At 35.9% G+C, this 25,000-nt stretch overlaps 1 protein-coding gene across 4 annotated transcripts in view; it reads right to left on the minus strand.

Annotated features, from left to right (window-relative positions):
• Positions 1–25,000, minus strand: part of LOC135200888 (uncharacterized) — a 1,536,981-nt gene that overhangs the window by 414,946 nt on the left and 1,097,035 nt on the right. Inside the window, exon 2 of one of the 4 annotated variants that reach the window (XM_064229628.1) lies at positions 19,998–20,765. The exons of the other annotated variants lie outside the window; for them this stretch is intronic. Coding sequence (XP_064085698.1) covers positions 19,998–20,050 — 53 coding nt within the window. The 5' untranslated portion in view covers positions 20,051–20,765. The remainder of the gene's footprint in view (positions 1–19,997; positions 20,766–25,000) is intronic. 4 annotated transcript variants of the gene reach the window in all.

The raw sequence follows: 25,000 nt of genomic DNA on the forward strand, positions 1-25,000 counted from the left end.
CTGTAACCTCGTTTAAATGAACATCATATAATCTGAAAGCTTGACTTTAAAGTCAATGGCCCCTACACGCTTGTTTCATATGAATTTGGAGCTACCTTCTGGATAATAATAGTAAGAAAAATAGGCTTGAGAATGAAAATGGAAACTGTTTGCAGGAAAGTCTAAATAAGACTTGTAAATTTAAAAAAACTATCGATTACGTCCTAGCCCTCCTATTCATTCGACAAAACCTATAGGCTAATGTTATTAGGCGAGGGAATGTATCCTAAAACTAAATAAGGAATTGAGGATTGCAAATAGAATTGGAATGTAAAATTTTGGCCGAATGCCAAACGCTGGAACCTATGAGGTCACTTAGCACTGAAAGAGAAAGTGAAAGTAAAAAGGTTTTTGAAGTGTAGCATGAGGAAAATCTCGCAGTTGCATTACGAAACAATTGTTGGTAGAGGGTGGAAAGTAAGATGGAAAAAAAAGGAATATGAATGGGGGCAGAGTAAAAGGAATGGAAGGGGTTGCAGTCAAGGGCCGAAGAGACGCGGAACAGAACTTGCGTGAGGTGCACTGTGGGCACATCCCCCTTGCGGGGATAAATGAAGAATGAATTGCTTGCGCTGTCTTGCATGCATCATAAAACGCCAGGGCTCTGCAATTCCTCACGAGAATCCACTTGAAGATCATGAAGGATTATTTGATTTACGACAGATTCTCTCTCTCTCTCTCTCTCTCTCTCTCTCTCTCTCTCTCTCTCTCTCTAAGATATTACGCCTGTAACTGAAGAACTAAATTGCAATAGAATTAAGTGGGATTTTGGTCCAAACGTTAACATGGGACAATCAGCAGAATTGGGTAGTAATCAATCTTCCCTTGGGAACCTTTCCTAGAGGATTCTGAAGTTCGCTTCACCATAAAAATAAAAGTATTTTTGAAGATATACCAATTTCAACAAATTGCGAATTAGCATACACCCGCTATCTTCGTGTGATGGTGATGTATGGTGATTTATTATAGAAAGGAGCGTGATACCATAGGGAAATACTGACATTGTGTTATAGTGACATAAAAAAGGAAACAGTGACACTTATATTGTACTGCAATAGCACTATAAAAACGCTGACATTCCTAGTAGTAGAGTACATTTATGAAGAGAACTTGCGTTCTGGAAAGAACTTAAAATGGTATTTTACCCAAACCGCACAAAATATAACAAATGAGTAATAATTCTGGCTAACCATAAAAATAATAACTTATTAAAAAAGTACAACCGGCGACAATGGTCAGCTTTGAAAATACTGAGACAAACTTCACTGAGAGGTAGGATACCTGGGAAATTAGTTAAAAGCTTTGAATAAAAAATAATATTCAACAAAACGACCTTCGTTCTAAAAAATTTAGAATTTCGTTCTGAAAAATTCACAGATTTCATTCTAATAATAATAATCATAAGAATTATTAACAACAATGATGTGTAATAAAAACTCACAATTATATAAATAACTTGTATTATTTGTTTTTATCTGTTACAAATAATACAACTGATTTATGCAGCTGTGGATTTTTCTATATTATACAACAGTTTAATCACGCCGTTGTTAATAATAATAATAATAATAATGAGAAGAAAAAGATGCTGATGGTGATGATGACAATGATAATCACATACAATGACACATGACCACACTGTCCCAAATCTAATCACCCCCCCCCCCCCACCCCAAACACCAAAAAAGAAATAGAAAATATATATCCGACGCCACAAAACCCGCCCAAAACTCACGGTCCGATGACTCAAAATTTAGCAGAAACGGCCCCCCAAACAAAATTCGTCTTCGAATTTTGCGTCGCATTGGTGGAGACAGAATACCGATGTTATCAAAAGTTTTGCTTTCGAAAAGTTTTTTCCTGTTTGAGAAATATTATTGTCTTCGAGGCGCCTCAAACTTTCGCATCAAAACGTCGTTCACGAATTGTTGGTTTGGTCGGCTGGACAAATCCTCGTGTGACGGCAATATTTCCTTTCTGTCGCGGGGTGAGATCGATGGACTGTATCGGCCAATTAGGAAATGAGGCGAAATGGTACACGATGAAGAGAAAACGGAGAGAATCGTTTATATTATTTCAACCTTCTACAGAACAGAAAATTAAGCATTTTTGGACTCTATTTTTTTTAAACAAAGCGTAATGGGAGAAGATGAAACACCTTTTTTTCTAGCAGAGATGATAAGGCAATCTTGCGTGAGATATAAGCGATTCCTGCTAATTTAATCTGTCAATCAGCCATTTTTGGATAGCACAATATACTCACCTCTGCACCAAAGCCGTTAATTTTCTTCCTACCTTCGTTTTTCCTTACTTTTACTTCTGTAATGTTAAGCCCACACATTCCTTTTCTCTTGCTGTCTCAGGGCCAGGTACATAAGGGCATTTGGGTGCCCAACCAAACGGCTTTTGCAGTCGGTACTAATTCCTAAAGACTGAGGGTGTTTTCCTACCTTTCCTCAGAGACTTCAGATGTTTCGTTTCCGTCAGGTTTTATTGATATAACTTTTTACTTAGAAATAGCAAGAACCTTCGATCAAAGTCCAACTGATCTACAAAGTTCAGACAAGTTTCTGACAAGTCTGAGATGTCAACAACACCGAAACTTTGCTGAATTAGAAATCTCATTTCCTCTCTCTATAATGGATAGAAGGGTAGAGTTTCATAAAGGAATCCACGATTATATTCAAGTAAGAGAGATTACTATGGAAAGGTATATGGGGAAAGCAGTCTCGTCCCTTTATGATTTGCCCCTTAAAGGGACACCCCTCAAAGAAGAGGGCTAAGGGGATTTAATTAGCCAAATAAGCTTTATAAGACAAAGTGCCTTCAAGTGAGACATACAAAACTTGGCATAATGTAATGCTTCTGACCCTCTGCCTCCATGGGCTTTTTGTAAGGGACACTCGTCCTCGTCATTTACACTGTATTACTTTGGTTTTAGTTCCCTCTTCAAAATAAACGAGCATCGCATTCCTAAGCGAGATCTAAGAACCTGGGGTAACATTGGCCTTGCCTTCCAGTCCCTTTTGGTTAGAACCGCCTACTTACTTTAGCAGCAACAAAAATCAGGATAGCTACATAGTTGGGGACCACTGTAACTTATGCTAAGGCAAATGTAGAACCTAATTTTGACTGCCACGAATGGACTCTTATTTAGCTGTTTAATATAAAACTTTTGAGTGTGTGTGCCTAGGGGTTAAGACACCCATCTTGACAGCGGGAGCACTAAACAGGAAACAAGTTACAAATCTGGATGAACAATTCAACAGAAGCCAAAATAGTTGTTGTGAAAAGCAAACCAGAAGAGAAAATTAGGTTTCCTTATAGATTTATTGCAAACTCTTTTAGACTTCTAGGAACTTGGTGCAGAAGTTAGCAGTTAGTGGGAATGGAAGACTTGTGGAACTGGGTATCACTAGTGGTATTCTGATACCCCGAAGGGCAATCGATGCTGTTCGAGACGATTAACACATATTGGTTCCAAACCTAATTACAAAGGAATGGGACGGGGCACAAAATTTAGGCAAACGACAAAACTCCTGGACCTATCATAAGGTCATTCGGTACTGAAAGGGAAATTGAGAGTAAAAAGATTTTAAAAGGCGTAACAGAGGGAAAGCATCGCAGTTACGCTATGAAAAAAATGTTAGGAGAGGGAGCAAAGTAAGCCAATTTCAAAGGCGAAAAGGGGTAAAAGTTAAAAAAGACCCTATATATCTAGAAACGTGGGGTGACCCAGTCACACAGAGGAAAGGAAAGGAACTGTAATACAACCCAATAGCAAAAACATAACATTACAAAACTTAAAAAATAATAAAGAAAAACTATTTATGCCCACTGTGATGAGGCAAGCAAGCGACTGAACTTCCTCTTATGGCAAGGGTCAGCGAATCACATCGGCACAAATTACGTTTGGAGGATTGCGTCTCCTCAATTACACCAGAGTAATTAGATACTACAGATGGTCGGGCACTTATGGTATGACCGTAATCAAGGAGAGGATGGAAGTGGGTGAAGGCCACAAAATTGTTAACAATATACATCTCATAGAAAATTACTTCATAAGAGAGAGAGAGAGAGAGAGAGAGAGAGAGAGAGAGAGAGAGAGAGAGAGAGAGAGAGAGAGCATAATTATATTTTTACCTTATGGACTCGTACAAATTAATGCCATGATTTAATTATGCCATAAACTGGAATTCATGGCACTCTGCAAATGCAATTTTACCTTTGGGTGCTGTTTATGAACAGGGACATTATTAAAAGCACTCTTTCCCTTACTGCAGATATGGGTAACCCTTGGTCCAATGCACCTTACACTCCTGGATCCCTAAACTCTTAAACACCTGGCTTCCGAGACCCTTCAACTCACATCCCCGTGGGTACTGAAATCATGCAAGGTTAGTATACATGTTGGATGCCCTCTTAGTCATTAACGATATAAGAACGCTATAAATTTTAAGAGAATCAAGTACTGACAAGGAAAAACAATTTTTTATGTGTGTGTGTGTGTATATATATATATATATGATATATATATATATATATATATATATATATATATATATATATATATATATACATACATTTTACCAGATACATATGAAATTGTAATAGCCACAATGCCCTCTTTTAACTTCTCGAGTTCTTTGCTCTTTTTTGGCTACTCTTGTCACTACAAAGCCATGAGCTCCAACTTCAGAGCCATATGCAAGAAATCATGACGACCGGTAGCGGGAAACGAACCTGCGATACCATAATCACAAAAGGGATGTAATATAGAATTTAGGCCAGAAGCAAAGCGCTGGGGCTTACGAGGTTATTTAGCGCTGACAGGGAAATTGACAGTCAAACGGTCTTAAAGGCGTGACAAGATAAAAACCTCACAGTTGAGCCATGTAAGGAGAGGATAGAAAGTGAGATAGAAAAAAGAAGACCAAATACAGAGAGCATGTAAACCAAATGGAAAATGTTGCAGCTAGGGCCCCAAGGGAAGCTGCAAACAACCCTAGGTAATGCCTACAATCCACCGTGTGAGGTGCACTGACTGAATTACTTCCCTATTGGGAAATGATATAAATATCAGCGCAAAGGAATGGCCGAGGGCATATTTTGCCTGAAAAAAAATGAAGGCCAAATACGATGGTGGCCTTTTTTTTTTTCACTACAAAAGCGAGCGAAGAAGTTGGACCTGCAAAAGTTGTTCAAGGAACTTTATTGGCAAGGGACCAGAAATAATTTTTTCCCCTGCAGAATACGAGACCAGGATATCAGATGAATAAGGAGCCGGACTGGTCAAACCGAGTGTTAGAAGGAGAAGGAGTTTTATGAAAGGCAAACCCTACGCCGTAGGAACCGATGTCGACATCACTGACAGTTAGTGCCACAAGGTGAGGGTGACAGCTACCAACACAGGTATTAGTCCCCCAAACTCCCTTCCAAAACATCGCTTTTAAAAAGTAAATGAGAAAGTTTTACGTATACTGTACATTATGCATATATATATATATATATATATATATATATATATATATATATATAGATTCTATATATAATATATATATAAGTCATATCACATTTCCGTGATTCATATACAAATATCGAGCTACAATGTCCTAATAAATCCCTTTAATCGCTCTACCTCGGAATTAAATATATTTTCATATATGCTTACCCGAAGGGAATTTTTTCTCGATAATAGATTTGCCTGGACCAGGGCGCGAACCTATGGATCCTTTCAAACCCAGGAACGTCAGGAAGCGTTACCTACTACACCACCGCGAGAGGTAGTATAGGTAACGCTTCACTGACGTTCCTGGGTTTGAAAGGATCCATAGGTTCGCGCCCTGGTCCAGGCAAATCTATTATCGAGAAAAAATTCCCCTTCGGTTAAGCATATAATAATATTAATTCCGAGGTAGAGCGAATTAGATATTAAAGGACATTGTAGCTCGTATTTATATATATATATATTATACTATATATTTATATATATATATATATATATATATATATAATATATATATTTATTTATATATATATATTATGATGTAAATGACCTATGTATGCATGAATTGATAATAAATCCCTTTAATCTTAGTTGTTGTTTGTTAAAACCCGAAAATTCTTTGTAATGTGTCGTTCCATCGTATGCGGTTTGCTTTGAAAATGCCTTTGTTTCGCTTGTCTCCGTAATTGATTGCTTTAAATTTGATATATTACGTCGTTTTTTTCCCGTACTAGATTTTTTATGCATTTTATATATATATATATATATATATATATATATATATATATATATATATATATAATAAAATGTAATAAAAATCTAGTACGGGGAAAAACGACCTAATATATCAAATATATAGAGCAATCAATTACGGAGACAAGCGAAACAAAGGCATTTTCAAAGCAAACCGCATACGATGGAACGACACATTACAAAGAATTTTCGGTTTAACAAACAACAACTAAGATTAAAGGGATTTATAATCAATTCGTGCATACATAGGTCATTTACATACGAGGTAGCTCTTCTGATGAGGAACACCAGCGAGGATTAACTCGGGTACTGTACAAAACAAGGGATTGAAAGAGGCATTCAACCAGCATTACCGAGTTTCTTTAGTCCAACTTTTTATTTCCTTTTTTAATCTACAATAATGCATATTCTAAGAGAAAAGAGAATTCTGGATATAATCTTTTAAATCTTATTATTATAGTACTAAACGACAAATCAATCATATGTGAATTTCACTTACGCTAACAAAAAGCGCATTATTCTTTTGGCCACTCCTAACTGGGTACTAATACTGATTTATCATGACTTTTAATATCTTGCTTGCCTGACCCAAATACAACGTATTAATATATATATATATATATATATATATATATATATATATATATATATATATATATTATAATACGTTGTATTTGGCACAGGTGATGGAATTTCTGACAGGCATATTTCCTAGTGTTTGAATATATCAAACAACGATTTTATGGGTTCAAAGCCGTTAAAAAGGGGCAAACATTCATATTCTTTGATAATTCCAGCTTCGTGTCTCTCGTACTTTATAATAACTCTATTGCTACAGAACAAACACAAACACACACAAACGCACACATAATATATAAATAATGTGTGTGTGGGGTGGGGGTGGGGGTTGTCGAAAGTCAAAATTAAATCTAGTACATATCGCGATGGGTACAATACAAGAGAGAGAAATATATGAACTCGACCATTCCTACCTCACCAAGTATTCCAAGGAGGAAAAAAAAAAAGTTGAACCTTACGTTTCCGTCATTCCGTCTCTTTTTTTTATTCTTTCTAATTCCCCACTATAAATCCCCCTCCCCCTTTTTTTCAATTTCCATCCTTTTCAATACAGGTCCCCCCTTCCGCTTGTTTTCCAATAAACCTTCGATTTTCTGTATCTAGAATAGTCGTTTCGGATCCGTCATTCGACTGAAAATCTGTGATTAATCGATTGAAGGTTTTGTCATTTGAAAAGCTTAACTCAATGGAAAATATTGTATCAATCACAACTTTCCTTTTAACTTCATCAAGCTATTTGAAAAAAAAATAAATAAGGAAATTTTCTCGAAAGACTACACAAAACAAAATAAAAAAATTTTTGTTTGTTTGTCCGCGATATCGATTTTGCCTTGTTAGGTCGCTGGATGCGGAAGTTCAAATTCCTTACAGAAAATGAGAAAAATTAAATAAATGATCAAGTGATCATTAATATTCATGGACGTGGGTTAATATACATAAGGGATGGAAGAGAAAACATTTTATATAAAGTGAATATATATATATATATATATATAATATATATATATATATATATATATATATATGTATAAATTATATAAATATAATATTAATTGTATATAATAGATGTCAAATATTCCACGAAAAATATATTTGCCAAGAGAGGGCGATAGAAAACTGGATATGAGAGAGAGAGAGAGAGAGAGAGAGAGAGAGAGAGAGAGAGAGAGAGAGAGGAATCTAGTTATACTTCAAGGAAGGTAACAAGCAAAACTGAAAATCAGAGAAATAAAATCTCTCACAGAGAGAGAGAGAGAGAGAGAGAGAGAGAGGAGAGAGGAGAGAGAGAGAGAGGTATAAACCGGAAGCGAAATTCGATATTTACGAAGCTCGAAATAGACTTCGTAAGAACTTCCACTTCTCCATGTATCTGAAATAAATCTCACATTTTTGGGCAGGCCCAAACCGCCGTGTTTTTTTTTTTTTTTTTTTTTTTTACTTTGGTCTATTTTCGGGTACCCGGGCTTTGAGAGATAGAGCGATGGTAAAATTATTATTACGGATAAGACCAGAATTACGTTGAAATAATAATAATAATAATAATAATAATAATAATTAATTAATAATAATAATAATTATAATAATAATAATAATGGCAGAATTGAGCGAGTTGATTTATATATTGTTTTTTCTATTTTTCCTTACAATTCGCTTCTCAGGCTCAGCGATGTTTCCGAGTAATTGACCAATATTCATATTGGGAATTTTCAAAAAATTACAAATGGTGAAGGTAATCTTTTATAGAACAGGATATCAGGTCCAGGTCAAGCATGGGGTCGTCGTCAGTTGTCGGTATTATTCCGTAGGCGTAGTTCAGTTCGGGGCCGGGGTCGTCCTCGGTTTAAGGGCTGGTATTGGTGCTGGTATAGCTGGTATCAGTGACGTTTCGACCTTCTCGAAGGTCATCTTCGGACGAGTCGTTTGAAGAGACTGTAGCAAGAAAGTCTGTGGGGCGGTATTTATATCGGCCCGGACCTAGAGATCCACGACTTCGTCCAAGACGGCCCGACCAATAAGAATGCGACTCTAGGTCCGAGCCGCTATAAATACCGCCCCACAAACTTTCTTGCTGCAGTCTCTTCAAACGACTCGTCCGAAGATGACCTGCGAGAAGGTCGAAACGTCACGTGATACCAGCTATACCAGCACCAATACCAGCCCTCAAACCGAAGACGACCCCGGCCCCGAAATGAACTACGCCTACGGAATAATACCGGCACTGACGACGGAACCCCCTGCTTGACCTAGGACCTGAATATCCTGTTCTAATAAAAGATTACCTTCATCATTTGTAGTTTTTTTAAAATTCCCCAATATGAATATTGGTCAGTTACTCAGAAACATCGCTGAGCCTGAGAAGCGAATTGTAAGGAAAATGGAAAAAACAATATATAAAATCTACTCGCTTAATTCTGCCATTCTTTTTAACAGTATTTGCCTAAAAGAGGGTCTTCTACCAAAATAATAATAATAATAATAATAATAATAATAATAATAATAATAATCATATCATTATTAATAGTAGCAACACCCTAAACAACAGTTCCCTTTTAATAATAATAATGATGATGATGATAATAATAATAATAATTTTTTGCAAATACTAATCCGAAAATTTTTTAGAAGGAATCTAAGACTGCCAGCGTCTGCTTCACGATGACTGATCTGTAAATAGTGAAATTTTTTCTTTTACCTTCCTCCAAGACGCATTCTCGAGTGCTTACTCTCTCATCAAACGAGGACCAGTTCTTTCCATATTTGGAGTTCAGAGTGGATGTCATTATTCCCAATGGCCATTTGAGTGATGTCATTGAGACATCAAGCTATTATAAGTTTGTCTAAATTTTTTATTTTGATTACAATTCCTTGCAGAACCAACTTACCAGACTTTCTCTCTCTCTCTCTCTCTCTCTCTCTCTCTCTCTCTCTCTCTCTCTCTCTCTCAAAAATTTACAGATAGTTATTAAAAAATGGGCACTTTTCGCCCATAATTATGAATCAAAATATATGTGTATTGGTATCTTTTGATGAAGAGATAAATTCGAAAAGGAACTGAATATGTCAGCCAGGTAACTCAAAACACCTGCGTAGTACTACAACAGCTGTTAGAAATGACACAAGACTTCGCTTCCGAGATAACCTATGTCTCATCTCCAAGCGATGATTGGACTCTCCATGGAACAGATGTTTAATGAGGTAACCCAATACATAAGTGGTCGCCTACCTCTCTCTCTCTCTCTCCTTCTCCTCTTCTTATCCAAAACGCCAATTAGTCAGTTCTCCTAAATAGCTTTTGGGTCATTCCTGAAAGTGTCCCAAAATAATAACGATATGAGTCAGCTTAGACGCAGGACTAAAGGGGAAAGACGAACTCCTGTCAAAGGTACTTTGTTCGACCCTCAAACACCTGTCCTCCAAAACCTCTAAGTGCAAACTTGTCTCTCATAAAAAAAAAAAAAAAATGATTTAAGAAAGTTAAAAACTGATTTCTGTACAAACACCCGTGCGTTATTTTCTAGTTCTTGGAAAAATTACTCTTGAATATCATTATAATAAAGGTTATAGAGGTAGTCGTTGCTAACACTTTTTTTCATGATTGTCGCTACTTTTTGGGCACTTTTCCCCGCTTTATACTATCTTCAAATTAGGTATATTTGCAATTATGTTCAGAAAGAAAAAATCTTTCTCAAATCAAGATATAACCACCAATCTATTTTTGCCTGTGTTTTTATTTTGCCAAAAAACACCAACGGGGGGAAAGGATTTCCAGTGTCCTTAGAAGGATCAAAGGGAAAGATCACCACAACTTTGTTTATCAGCTGAGAGTAAAGACATCAGTAATCGCCCTTAAGGGCACTCCACGCAAGGGTCAATTTGCTATCTCATCTCATCTCCGGGGTTATTTTAGGAGCCATCCCTATCGGCTAACATTCAGTCCATCGAAGGAAAGGACTCCATATATTTGTTGGATACAGGTTCAGGTTGCCTGTATGACCTTGGTGTGTTTGTTAAGGGAACTGCAACAAGGGTTTTCAACAGAACGTCGGAGAGCACATTTCCTAAGAACTGTACAGGATTTCACGTGTACACCTAAGGCTTGAGCTATATGAACAATATATATATATATATATATATATATATATATATCTATATATATATATATATATATATATATATATATATAGTATGAATGTGTAATTATAGTAAATGGTGTGTGTGTGTGTGTGTGAGAGAGAGAGAGCGAGAGAGAGAGAGAGACCCACGCAGCCATCTCCACCCATACACTGATTACTACCTTGTACGTAGGATTCATTAATCATCTGTAAAACACTCGTTCCTATGCCAAGAGAACAGACAGTTATGCATATTGGCTAATTTTCGCCTACGAGAAGCCAGACCTCTCTCTCTCTCTCTCTCTCTCTTTCTCTCTCTCTCTCTCTCTCTCATTACCTCCTGTTAACAATGTCATTAAGCTGCCACGGAATTCCGGAAACTGGGGAGCCCCGAGGAATAATAATTATGTTAACAGAAGCTGAAATGCGTCCCTAGTATGACTCTAGCTTGACGGGCAGAGGTAGCTACCGGCTTCTTTCTTTTTATTTCCTTTTTTTTTAATAGCGCAGTTCTTTGGAATCAGAGGCAGAAAAATATGAGAAAAAATGTTTCAGAACAGAGAAAGAGAACTTTAGGGGTAGAAATAAAGAGAGAAAATGTGATGTTAAAGTCAAAATTCTTTGAATAGCCAAGAAATAAGGGTATAAGTTATGTTAATGATAACAGCTTGGCTACAATAATAATAATAATAATAATAATAATAATAATAATAATAATAATAAATAATATAATAATAATAACATGAACATTTGTGGAATAGTCGGAAGTTGTATATACAATGTTTGGTACCCAGGCTCAATAAAAGGAAAATCACGAAATTATATATATATATATATATATATATATATATATATATATATATATATATACAAATAATATATATATATATATATATATATATATATATATATACTATATGTATATATATATATAACTTTCAGTTCATGAAAAATGCCAAATTGGCAACACAAAAGAAAAGTAACAACGAAAATGGGAGCAAATAGCATTCACAATCTTACATTTGACTTCCGTGCTAAACCAGATTTATTGTTATTTAAACTGAAATAAAAAAAAATACTCCAAGGACAGCGTTATAACTTTCCATGAAGGTCCTTCATTTTGAAGCTTTCTTGTAACTGTCCTTGGGGAAATAAGCCCACAAATCTCGTAAGAAGAAAAGGTCCTTAGAGAGGAGTATTACAAAAACATCTCTTACAAAGAAGTTTTTTCTTTTACTGACGAAGAAATTCTTTATTAATATTACGTATATGATTAAATTTGAGACATTTATTCATCAAAATACAGAAATGACAATATCTGCATTAAAACATCATAAAAAAGACATTGAGAGGTAAATGCTAGAAAGAGAGAGAGAGAGAGAGAGAGAGAGAGAGAGAGAGAGAGAGAGAGAGAGAGAGAGAGAGAGAGAGAGAGAGTCTTAGTTACAGTTTAGAGCGAGGTAACAAGCTAAAGCTATGGAATATAACATAACAGCTGAGAGACAGAGGAATGAAATGTCTCGGGGAGAGAGAGAGAGAGAGAGAGAGAGAGAGAGAGAGAGAGAGAGAGAGAAGAGAGCAAAAACATCTTAAACGAGGGGAAAAAGTTAACAGACCATTTCAGGGTTTAATAACCCTCTAATTTCGAGATATTGGACTCAGCTTCTTATTATCTTCTTATTTTCTTTCTCTTTCCCTTTTGAAAAATGTTGCTCCCTGGAGATGGGATTGCATTTTTTCAAAAGTTTCTCTCATCGTTATTATTTCATTCTATGCTTCTTTATTCGAGATTTATAATAATATTTCTTTACTTCGTCCAATTCTGGCTTTATACTTTAGTTGTAACAAGGGCGAAAGGATAACTCTGAGACGAAAGGGGAATGAGATTTCAACTTTGCAAAATGCAAAGTGACTTTTCGATTCCCTTTGACATATTGCAAGCAATATGCGGGTCCATTGTAACTCAGATGAAAAGTGTATTTTTTTATTATTTTGATGTATCATAACACTTATCAATACGAAGGTATAATGCTGTATGAGCCGTGGTCCATGAATTAACCACTGCCCGGTGGTGGCCTGGAGTATAACGTTACCAGACGCTTGATTATTGCTAATTTTAACCTTGAATAAAATAAAATCAAATAATCTACTGAAGCTAGAGAGCTGCAATTTGGCATGTTCGCATGATGGGAGGGGCGATGATCAATGTACAAATTTGCAGCCCTCTAGCCTGGGTAGTATGTAAGCCTGAGGTCGGACAGAAAAATGGCACAATAGTTTTTTTTCCAGAAAACTAAAAACTAAATAAAATACAAACGAAAAATACATAAAAACAATGATCAATTTTGAATCTCAAGAAGCTTCCCATTGGCACCTAAATCAGACTGCCGGACTCCTTGGTACGTCTCTTCCTCATCGGCATCCACAGAAAATATTCATTGCAATTATCGCATTCATTAAACAGGAAGTTACCAACAGTTTCCCCAAGTGATAATGACGTGCCTTTACTGTCATTGCACTGGGGCCCCTAACGTTAGCTTAAATGATTGGAAATAATTATTATTAAAGCTGTTTGCATTAAAGTGCTGTGTCCCGAGTCTTATACAATTTACAGTATCTGGAGTTGGTACGGAAAGTTGAGATGCATTCGCGTATGGAGGCTTATACACACATATACACAGACACAGACACACGCACGCACACAAACCTATCAGGAGTTTGTGATAAGGGTTGCAAGACCTTTCTATTTGATAGGTTACAGAAACACACAACTGCAGGAGTTGGTAGAAAGGGTTGCAATGTCTTTTCACATATATATATATATGTATGCATATATATATATATATATATATATATATATATATATATATATATATATATATATGTGTGTGTGTGTGTGTGTGTGTGTGTGTGTCTGTGTGTGTGTATTTATACACATACAAACTTGACCATCAGGAACTGATAAAGAAGGTCGCAATGCCTATGCCTCAGGCGTCTTCTAAACAAATACACATATGCGCACACAAACACTTTACAACATTAGATTGTAACCAGGATACCAACGCCTTAAATGGCTTCTACACACGCACACACATACACACTTGTCTATCAGGAGATGATAAAAGAGGGTTTAACAATGCCTTTGCTTTTGGGTGGCTTCTAAACTCTCTCTCTCTCTCTCTCTCTCTCTCTCTCTCTCTCTTCTCTCTCTCTCTCTCATGCTGGTTATGCGAAGCGAGCACAGAATCTATTCTTCACTCCTGAGCCGAAACGTATGACGGGGCCTGTTGACTCATTGACACGAAAGTGAGAGCGTGGGCGTGTTGTCATGGTTCCGACTTAAGAGACACTCAAGACCACTGTTGCATCTAAGCCTTTAGCAGGCTACAGATTCATCTTTTCTATATGACGTCAATCTGCAAATATACCAATTTATCTAACTGTATTTTTCTCACCAAACCCAATTGTGTTTTGGCGATATTTTCACACGAATACACCGAGGTACGGGCCATGTTTCTATGCCAAATTACATGAGAGACAAAATATGACATGAAATGCAACTCAGAGTTTACGGGCTGCTCTATGAGCAAGAGCCCGTGCTGGCATAAGGCCAGCTCAAGTCAAAAACAACAACTCAGAGCACTGTTGCCTCTAAACCTTTGCCGAATAGAGATCGTTAAATATGATATTGCAAAGATATGAATATTTTTTTTAAATGATAAGAGATCCACTGCAAATTCATCCAGCCGTGGGTTCCGAAAGATATTTTTGGTTCGATATATTGAGGAGGAACAGGCTATGTTTCTATAATAAACCATATAAAGAAACATAAATGACAAAAAATATTAGCGCCTTGAGAAAAGAAAAATATGGAGGATTGGGTAATCATTAATGTATAACTATCTAGGAAATGTGTGTGTGTGTGTGTGTATTTGCAGAAGCCAACTTGGCCATAGCAGTTGATGTCCTATTATATATACAGTATATATATATATATATATATATATATATATATATATATATAGTATATATGTATATATATATAATATATATATATATATATATATATATATATATATATATATATATACATACATACATACATACATACATACATACGTATATATATATATATATATATATATATATATATATATATATATATATATATATATATATATATATGTAATAAATAAAGACTGATAATATGCATCGTTGTGACATTTCTTGGAAATTGTAGACTCATCATATTTGACTTCCCATGGAGACAGAGTCCAAAGCGATGACCTAAGAATGCTAATATCCTCTTTCTGGGATGTGTGATACGAAGATGCTTGCCTAAGCAGGTCAATGTTCGTTCTATGGGTATGTGAGTTCGTGGGGGCTTGTTCAAGGTGCCTTTGAAAACGGCTGTGACCAGTTTAATTGGGGCATTGACGAGGATGTGAATTCGTGTGTACGTACAAACTATGTCTATCATAATGGCTTCGTTTAACCAAGAACTGGGGAGACAGCTACGGGAGAAAAGGCAGAATGCTGGGATAGCTCTGCGAAAGTTCCAGGCTGCAATGGGTGAGTTATCATACTTTAGCCAAAGGAATGGCTTGTTTTGATATCTTGTAAAGATGTTCTATTTCATTTAATCTTTTGACTTTGTCTTTACAAATGTGTGTACTCATGAGGGTGTTCTGTCTTTTAAACAGGCGGTTCTAGTGAGGGGACTGTGTTTTGGAGAAGAGATAATTGGTGTGACTAATTACTGATTAAGACATTTAAATACCAGGGGCTTTACTTTGAATAAAACGTTATATTTTTTTAAACCTCCGACTCTAATTTAATGGACCTGATGGAATGGAGAGAGAGATGAGAGAGAGAGAGAGAGAGAGCCGAGAGAGAGAAGGCCTTTGCCAGTGATCGCTTTGAGAGAGAGAGAGAGAGAGAGAGAGAGAGAGAGAGAGAGAGAGAGAGCACTGAGGGTTACCAGTTCGCCTAACGCTATGTCTAAAACGCATACCAAATAAAATAGCTAGTGGGGGGGGGGGGGGCGTGGGGGGGGGGGGGGGACGGGGACGGTCGCGCCCTTCGCTGGTAATATATATATATATATATATATATATATATATATATATATATATATATATATATATATATGAAAATATATTAATTCCGAGGTAGAGCGAATTGGATATTAAAGGAGTCATATGTAGCTTAATGCATGTATTTGAATCACGGAGATGTGATAAAACTTCATATATAATTACATACATAATGTGAATGTAAACAGTATGAAACATAGTGCAAATAAGGCTTCATGTGATAAATGAATAAGAGGCACTGTAACTCCAATAACGCAAAACGTCGAAGCAAGGTCTCGAGTAGTCCATAACTGCTTCTGTAATCGATGACAGTTCATCGACAACTGACTGACCTGCGGGTAGCAGTGACGGCATCCAGATGCAAGATGAGTGCGAGCAGGAATTGAATACCAAATGGGTAAATTGGGCTCGTTAACACGCAACCCACGAAGTCGCTTCTCAGGAGAGAGAGAGAGAGAGAGAGAGAGAGAGAGAGAGAGAGAGAGAGAGAGAGAGAAGCTGTCGATGTCCAGAAGTAAACATCTGTATAAAAAGGTTTTGCAGGAAAAATAATTCCTCCTTTACCCACTTCCACCTATATAATGATAGGCTCTCGGAGATGATAATATTCAAAATAATTTACTATATATTCATTTTCGAGATTCATTGTCAAATATCGTGAAAACCTGGAGTTACGTAGCATCAATATTGCAGGGATTAAAGGAATTTCAATTGCACGTTTTCTCTTCCTCTTTGATTGATTGGTTATGGTTGCTGAAGCTGGCGTCACAATGTCTTTTCTTTGAATGAGCATCAATATCTAAGACAAATCTTTGCAAATGTCAAACAGTGTTTCCGATCTGTAAGTTGAGACAAAATAGTCACGGTGATTTTGCAGCAAAGAATCACATAATCATAAATGGAAGACAGTCAACATTTCTTCCAGTGCTTCATGATGAAATCTTCTGTTCAGAGGTCAAGAGAAAGTCACAGGATTTTATAAAAGTAAACCGTCCACTATCACTCAACGTAGACAAAAGGATTTTACCTGCAAAATTTTACAGCCTTTTACTCAGAAAATAATATTGTGATAGCGAATAATGTCGTATGAATATTAACATATTATAAAATGTACGCTCATTTATCATAATTAATCATGGACTCCATTGCCTTCTGCTACGTATACATGTATGTCATTCTTGTTTCCACTGGGAAATATAGAGGAACTTTACATAGCACCGTCATAGGTATCTGTGGATTAAAAGTCGTATGAAGTAAATTTATGTAATTTATATTCAGACGTTATCATTAAACTTATGGAATGGGAAGCAGTCTTCCACACGACTCGTTTCCAAACTAACACGACTTGTTTCCAAAATATGAATTTCCATTCCTTTCTTTATATTTCAAGAATAAAATCCTACTCGGCTTTCTTATTTCGTCATTTCTTTTATAATTTGTCATTCTATAGCTATTTCAGCCTTAAAATTGTATTTGCTCATAAGAAAATTACTATGAAGACTACATTGAATAGGTTTTCAAAATATATCAGTATCTGCACTTACACAGACATGTTGTTCTCCAAAGTCCACACGTACGTTTACACACAGAAAATCACGCTGCTTGGTTAACCAAGGAAGTGAACATATTTTAGTAATAATACCTTAACAAATGTCGACTCCTTAACACCGCCCACAGCTTAGAAGTAATATAGACACAATGAAAGTAAAAAACAAGGCAAATCTGCGATTCTTTGAATTCTGCATTGTCTGCCAAGGAAAACTGTATCTGATTTCATCCTTTCTGACACATTTTCATCGGAATATAAAGCAAATACTTGCTCTGCCCGTCAAAGGTGAGAGAGAGAGAGAGAGAGAGAGAGAGAGAGAGAGAGAGAGAGAGAGAGAGAGAGAGAGAGAGAGAGAGAGGTTGTATGTAAAAGGCTAAAATGTATAAGGCAAAGCATAATAAAAATCCAGAGAGAGAGAGAGAGAGAGAGAGAGAGAGAGAGAGAGAGAGAGAGAGAGAGAGAGAGAGTCTAGGACAGCATTTGACATTTAAAAAGTAAAATTTACATTTTTGCAAAAAAAAAAAAAAAAAAAAAAAAAAAAAAAAAAAAATAAAAAAAAAATAATTTGTAAACTTCCAAGACATTTCAAAAGAAATTAGCCTTTTTTTTAATCAAAATAAACAGCCAGACAACTGAATATCAAATGATTAATGAACTTGTAAATTTAACAGATATACAAAAATATAAAAACGAATGAAATACAGTCTAATGTAACTAAAATAGTTGCATCACGTCTCTCCAACAATATGATGATTCGCTTAAGATCACTGTCCTTTTTAATTTTATTTTCTTTTACAATTCAAAATCCAAATTCGCTCCAGATGTTCAGATTATCTTCTTCCAGATCGCAAAAGGAAAACCTTTACGTGCAATGCCTTTCTCTAAGAGCAAAGACCGAGCAATAAAAGAAGGAAATAGGAGAACGCTTACGAGTCACGTTTAAATTTCTAATTGAATTTGCTCCGTATTCACTTCATACGTTTTAAACCGGCTGCGTGCGTTTCTTTTGATCGTGGAAGCGAAGGTCTTTTTACCATAGGTACCAAAGCGGAGGGCGAAAATTAAATCATGCGTTTCTATCCCTTCATAACATATTTCATAGCCTCATTTCTTTTGGGAATAGAAACTAGTTATCCAGTATCATCTTTGCAAAGTCCTTTCAAAGCAAGATGGGAACAGCTCCTATTGGTTTTTACATTGAGGCAGGCGATATGCCCACACGGGAACTTGCCCTTGGTGAGCTTTGAAAGGGTTTACGAGGCCTCGTATGGTATGTGCCCTAAGGACTCTAACCGACCAAAAAAATAAATCGTTCAAATACTATTATGTATGTATGTATGTATGTATGTATGTATGTATGTATGTATGTATGTATGTATGTATGTATGTATGTATGTAGGCATATTATTTGGGCGTGGGCTGTGGACTATGCCCAACAAATGTATTCCTTTCGAATATATGCATGCATGTATGTATGTATAAAATTTCTTTATATTATTCCCCCTAAAAATCACAGAGGCAGACTTGCCATAGGTAAGGCACGGAATGAAATGCAATCTTGACTTATCACCATATAGGTAGCAAGTACATGAAACTGGTAGTTGAAGTGGACGTCACTCATTTTCAGTCATACATAAAAAAATATTAATTTTAGTTACAAAACTGCCTGTGTGGATGAATGGTGTAGACAGGACTTCAATCAATCTGCTTGATTAATAAGGAATATAAAATAAATACCGATAAACAGCTAAACGCTCTTTGGGCTTCGTAGTGTGGCCACTTAGCCAAAAATATTCCACATCAATAATCTAATTAAAAGAGAATTTAACTACGTAGGTTTATAATGGAATTATTCAAGGGTGGGAAGGTCACAGTTATAATTCGTGCTCCGTAAAACTAAAGGTTTAACAAGTTCTATATACTCGTATAAAAGAGTTTTAGACCGAAATTATGTAAGAAATCCAGTCTTCTTTATGATAAATATCGTATATATTGCTTTATGTCATTGGTGTTACTCAGTTATGTATTCTTAGACAGATCATCATTCAGGCACATCTCAGGTTATAAAAGTTGGTAGCATTCATTTACAGAAACGCTAAACTAACGGTTTCAAGATTTTCAAAAAAGAAAAAAAAATTGAGGGGGAGAAAGATTTACTGAAATGGAAATCTGGGGTTTTTTTTTTTTTTTTTTTTTTTTTTCTAGGCGAGCCAAGGAGCGGATACATAAACTTACTGCGTCAATAGCGTAGGAGAGGTGTTTGGTACGAAACACGAACACACACACACTTCGGAAGGGTTAAGGGGCGGGTTTTTAGGGATTTGACTGACAAGAGGAGAGAAATATACTATCTCGGCACTTACCCCATGTCCATCCTGGTGGGGCCCAGGTCGCAAAACCTGACGCGGTTCACCATTGTTGCGGTTGCAGAAGGACACACAAAATTATTTTGAAATGAGAGACAACTGGGAGAAAGTTTACTCCCTTTCTAAGGAATTTGGCGGCTGAGATAAATGAGGGAATCTTAAAGCACTGATTCTGGGCGACTCGAAGCACTTTGGAAACCAACAGACAAAATTGAAATGTATTTTAGATAAAGCACTTGAGTAATCACTTGAATAGAGACGAATTCCACTGGCAACGTGAACTGCACTTGAGGGAGGTACTATAGGAATTCCTCTTTCCTACTGAGGCAACGCGTGAACACTTGACAAGAGCTGACGAGGACAATCCTTTGGTAACTTTATGACCCGCATTAGATTGTAAGATAATTCTCAGAGTTATTTACGGCAAAAAGAAGTCTGTGATTCTTGAGCCCTGGGAACCAAGTGTCACTTGAGGAGTGAAAGAGTTTCTTATTTTAGAGTATCACTCGAAAGAGAGAGAGGCGATTCCTAGCATGAGCAATAATGAACCTTTTTAGGAAAACACTCGAACGCGAGTAAAGACTTGTATGAAAATTGTAGCACTTCAGGAGGTTATACAGAGTTTTAAGAAAGGTAATTAATTACTTCCTCTTCGGCGACGTCACTCCCTTACTGATAGTTCCACTATTCTACACCACAAAAATACATCTTTCATTTCTGAGCTTCGTATACAAATCGGAATGAAAAAAAATAATCTACATGGCTCTGAAAAGAATACCAAAACATAACCGTCAAATGCTTTGTAAACACAGACAGTTTATGTGTACTTCGTAAACAGAGTCTGTTTATGTACTTCAAAAACATGTTTGTGTGCGTCACAGAAAGCGTCTGAATGTAAACAGTCATTACTGGGGTGCTCGCGTAAGCATGAAAGCCTTTAAGAAATATTCTAAAGCTTAAATTAGTTTATACAAAAATTTAATTTTCTCTGTTCCGAGTACCACTGATGTACGTCTGCCCAGGCCTCGATCAAAGAGGATACTGATCGTCGTCTTCCATTCACACATACTTAAGGCATCGCTCAAATCCATAAAAAAAGCTTACAGTCATGTCACACATTCACTGAAATTCTTCACATTCTCCCTCGATATATCATATGTCATCACCGCCGATATTTACTACGAATTAGTTACGCAACATCTGCCTCTCTTATCGATTACAGAACCATCTCAAACAGACAACTCGCCCCCCCCCCCCCCCACACACACACACAAACTTCCATCTGCCAACTTCTAAACTTAAGCCCCTAACTTCTCTCATCAATGCATATATCATCACATTAGCCAAGAATGGTGATATAACGGGCGTTGGCTCTGACTATACTCTGTTTTTTTCCATCTGTCCACCCGCGTGTGGTGTTTGCGTATGGTAACACTGCGTCCTGGGCTTTAGATAGTTACATTTAGCTTACATTCAACAATAATAATATCCTATTTCGAATATTAACGGTGTAATTCCCATACAGTAAATTATCAAAAAAATGTTCAGTTGCAAATCTACGCCCAGATATCCTTTTATTTACCTAAAACTTGCACATAGCTTAACTATTTAAAGCCTGGGACGCAGTGTTACCATGCAAAACATCACAGGCGGATGGACAGATGGAAAAAAACAGAGTATAGGCGAATCACTAAAACCCTTAGCTACACACAAACCGGATATAACCCTGTCTTGTTTCTGACAAATCAAATCATGCGAGTTGTATCTTAAAACACTGAATACAGTACTAGACCAATCCTCTCGTATCTTTACCTGGGTCTACATAAAATGAAGGAACTTTCTCTATTGAAATATATATATATATATATATATATATATATATATATATATATATATATAATATATATATATATTCCTAATCATACAGTCTACTTAAAAATTCAAAAGGAAAAACATATTATGTAAGTTATAAACACCTTCTCATGTAAGGAGAGAGAGAGAGAGAGAGAGAGAGAGAGAGAGAGAGAGAGAGAGAGAGAGAGAGATAATCTAAACCTAATTCTTAAAAAATCACATAAAATAATGGTTTGAAAATGTTATAAAGCGGACATCTTGTATGCTGAGGAACTTACGTAATCCCATAGCTAATAATGACAGGTAATTAGCGTAGCAATCTCTGTGGATCAAAAGCTACATGTACCCTTTCAACGCGAAGACTTAAAAAGCAGCTAAATGGCTCGAGGGTGCATCTAATTACCAATTATCTAAAACCGCAGGAATGCATCCTAAAAAAAAAGTCTGTAAACTCCAAAAAAATAAAATATTAATTGGGGAACTGAAAATGTCATATTAACTGGTATATATACTCCCCAATTAAACTTTTGTCTATTAACGGAAAACAATTAAGGGAAACTAAGAACTAAATATATTCGGAACGGGGTACGTCTCCCTCGCCCAACACGTAATTAGCATATTTTTTTCTCCTTTGGCTGCATTAAAAGACTCTTCATATTCCCATTATTACGAGCAGCGACACATGACATTATCTCCGGTTTAAATCATGAAATAAGAACAGGTTTTAGAAATAATGAAAGAAGGGTGTCTTAGTTTGACTAAGTGTATTGTATTTGCAATGGATTTGTTTTGTTTCCATAATATATAATTTACTAACGTACGGTCTCAATATTTACAATGAAAAGGAAATAAATCCCAAATAATAAAAAAAAAACATTCTGTTTGGTGAACTGTAATGTATTTGCTAAAGATTTTTATTTCCAAAATGCTGAATTTCCCAACTTATGTTATTCATATTTACAACGACATAAGAAAAACAAAACTTTCTTGTTCACATGGGTTTTCTCGTTATTTATCTATCAATCTGTCAACTTATTTCTTTTTTTCAAATAACTGATTTCTTTCTTTACATCCTATTACCTTCTGTGACTTCTTTAAAATGAACACCATATTCTTTGGAATCTTGAATTTCAAAGTAATGGCTCCTTGTGAGCTTCCTCCCTATGAATTGGGTTCATCTTCCGAATAATAATAATAATAATAATAATAATAATAATAATAATAATAATAATAATAATAATAATAATAATAATAATAATAATAATAATAATAATAATAATAATAATAATAATGCCACCATTTTCTTTGGGAACTTAAATTTCAAGTCTATGACCTGTCATCTTGTTCCATATGAATATGGCTCACCTTCTGAATAATAATAATAATAATAATAATAATAATAATAATAATAATAATAATAATAATAATAATAATAATAATAATAATAATAATAATAATACTGGTTTTCCAAAAAAATGAAAATGAAATAAAAAAAAAGTCAATATAAAGTAAATAAAAACAGAAAAACCTTACATCACGACTACAATATCCGTGAGGGCATCAGTGCCAAGACACCTGTCTGTCCATTCTGAAGGTCTGACCTGTCGCTAACCTATGAAATCTCTCAGCATCCGGGAGAGACACATTAGACATTAACGAATTCGAAACCTTATTGGCTGAGAGGCGGTGATGTTTGACACGTATTAACGGGGATAACGGGAAACGTCGCGTCGCGTACGTAATCCCGAGGAGTTACCATGAGAAGAGAGAGAGAGAGAGATGAGAGGAAGAGAGGAGATGAGAGAGAGAGAGGGAGAATTTTCAGGGCCAGTGAAGGAGAATTTTCAAGGGCGTTTGAAAAAAGGAGAAAGTTTAAAAAATAAAAAAGGGGGCCTTTGCAAACAAGTATTCGTAAGAAGTATGGTCTGGAATAAAAGGCCTTTTCAAGAATGTATCTGAAAGGAGAAAGATCCAGAAAGAGGCCTTTTAACGAAAGATTAAAAATCCATAAAAGGGGCCTTTTAACGAGGGAGTTCGTAAAAAAAATAAATCCTGAGGACAGCCTTTAACGAAAGTATTCTTATGAAGAAAGATCCGGAAAGATAAATCTTTCAAGAAAGTAATCGTACGAAGAAAAATTCTGAAAAAAAGAACTTTTAAATAAAGTATTGGTGAGGGGGGGAAATCCAGAAAAGGGGGCATTTTAAAATCCAGAAACAGCCTCTTAAGGAAAGTATTAGTAAGAAGAAAAATCCGGGAATAAAAGCCCATTTTGAAGAAATTATTCGCAAGAAGAAAAATCTAGCAAAAGACCCTTTTCAACAATATATTCGAAAGAGGAAAACCCCGGGAAACAGGCCTTTGCAATAAAGTATTCGTAAGAAGAAAAAATCGGAAAAAAAGGCCTTCTACCGAAACTACTCGTATGAGAAAGATTTTTGGAGAGAAATTTAAAATATTAAGACTGACTGGGAAAAAAAATACTGAATTTGACGGAGAATATTCCCAAACCCGGTAGGTTGTTCTTGCACATTGCTGCATTGGTTAGTGTTACGTAAAATACCCGTAACACCAGTTTTTGAGAAAGAAAAGAGAGAATCAACGAAAGGTATTGGAAGGAGGACGATAAATATTAGCTAGCTACTAAAACTGCCAATATCTCCTCATCAATAACAATGTTTCAGAATCGAATGATATTAAAGGCTAAAGAATTACCTACTACAGATGGGGTATCTACTTAACACTCACAGAGAGAGAGAGAGAGAGAGGAGAGAGAGAGAGAGAGAGAGAGAGAGTAAAACGTCCTTCACATTTAAGCAAAAAGACATCCGCCGTCCAACATCAACCCCCTTGATAAATGCCCCCAGCCCTCCGGGGGAAAAATTACTTAAGAAAATTATATCAACAAATCCCAAAAGAATGAAACTTGATATACGGAAGTCTGTTCCAACAGAGAGTTCCTCTATTTTCTCCGGGAAGCTGACAGAAGTTGTGAAATGGGATCGTAAACGTGCATCTTTCATTATATTTTTCATTATATCTTTCAAGTTCTGCTCTGGTTAAAATCCCCGTCACTAGTTTCATTCCCGTTGATTTTCTATGATAATAAAAGCTTTCAGTATACGAATTTTATTTAGTTTAATTTT

Source organism: Macrobrachium nipponense, chromosome 27, assembly GCF_015104395.2.
Source record: "Macrobrachium nipponense isolate FS-2020 chromosome 27, ASM1510439v2, whole genome shotgun sequence".
NCBI classification, from domain to species: domain Eukaryota; kingdom Metazoa; phylum Arthropoda; class Malacostraca; order Decapoda; family Palaemonidae; genus Macrobrachium; species Macrobrachium nipponense.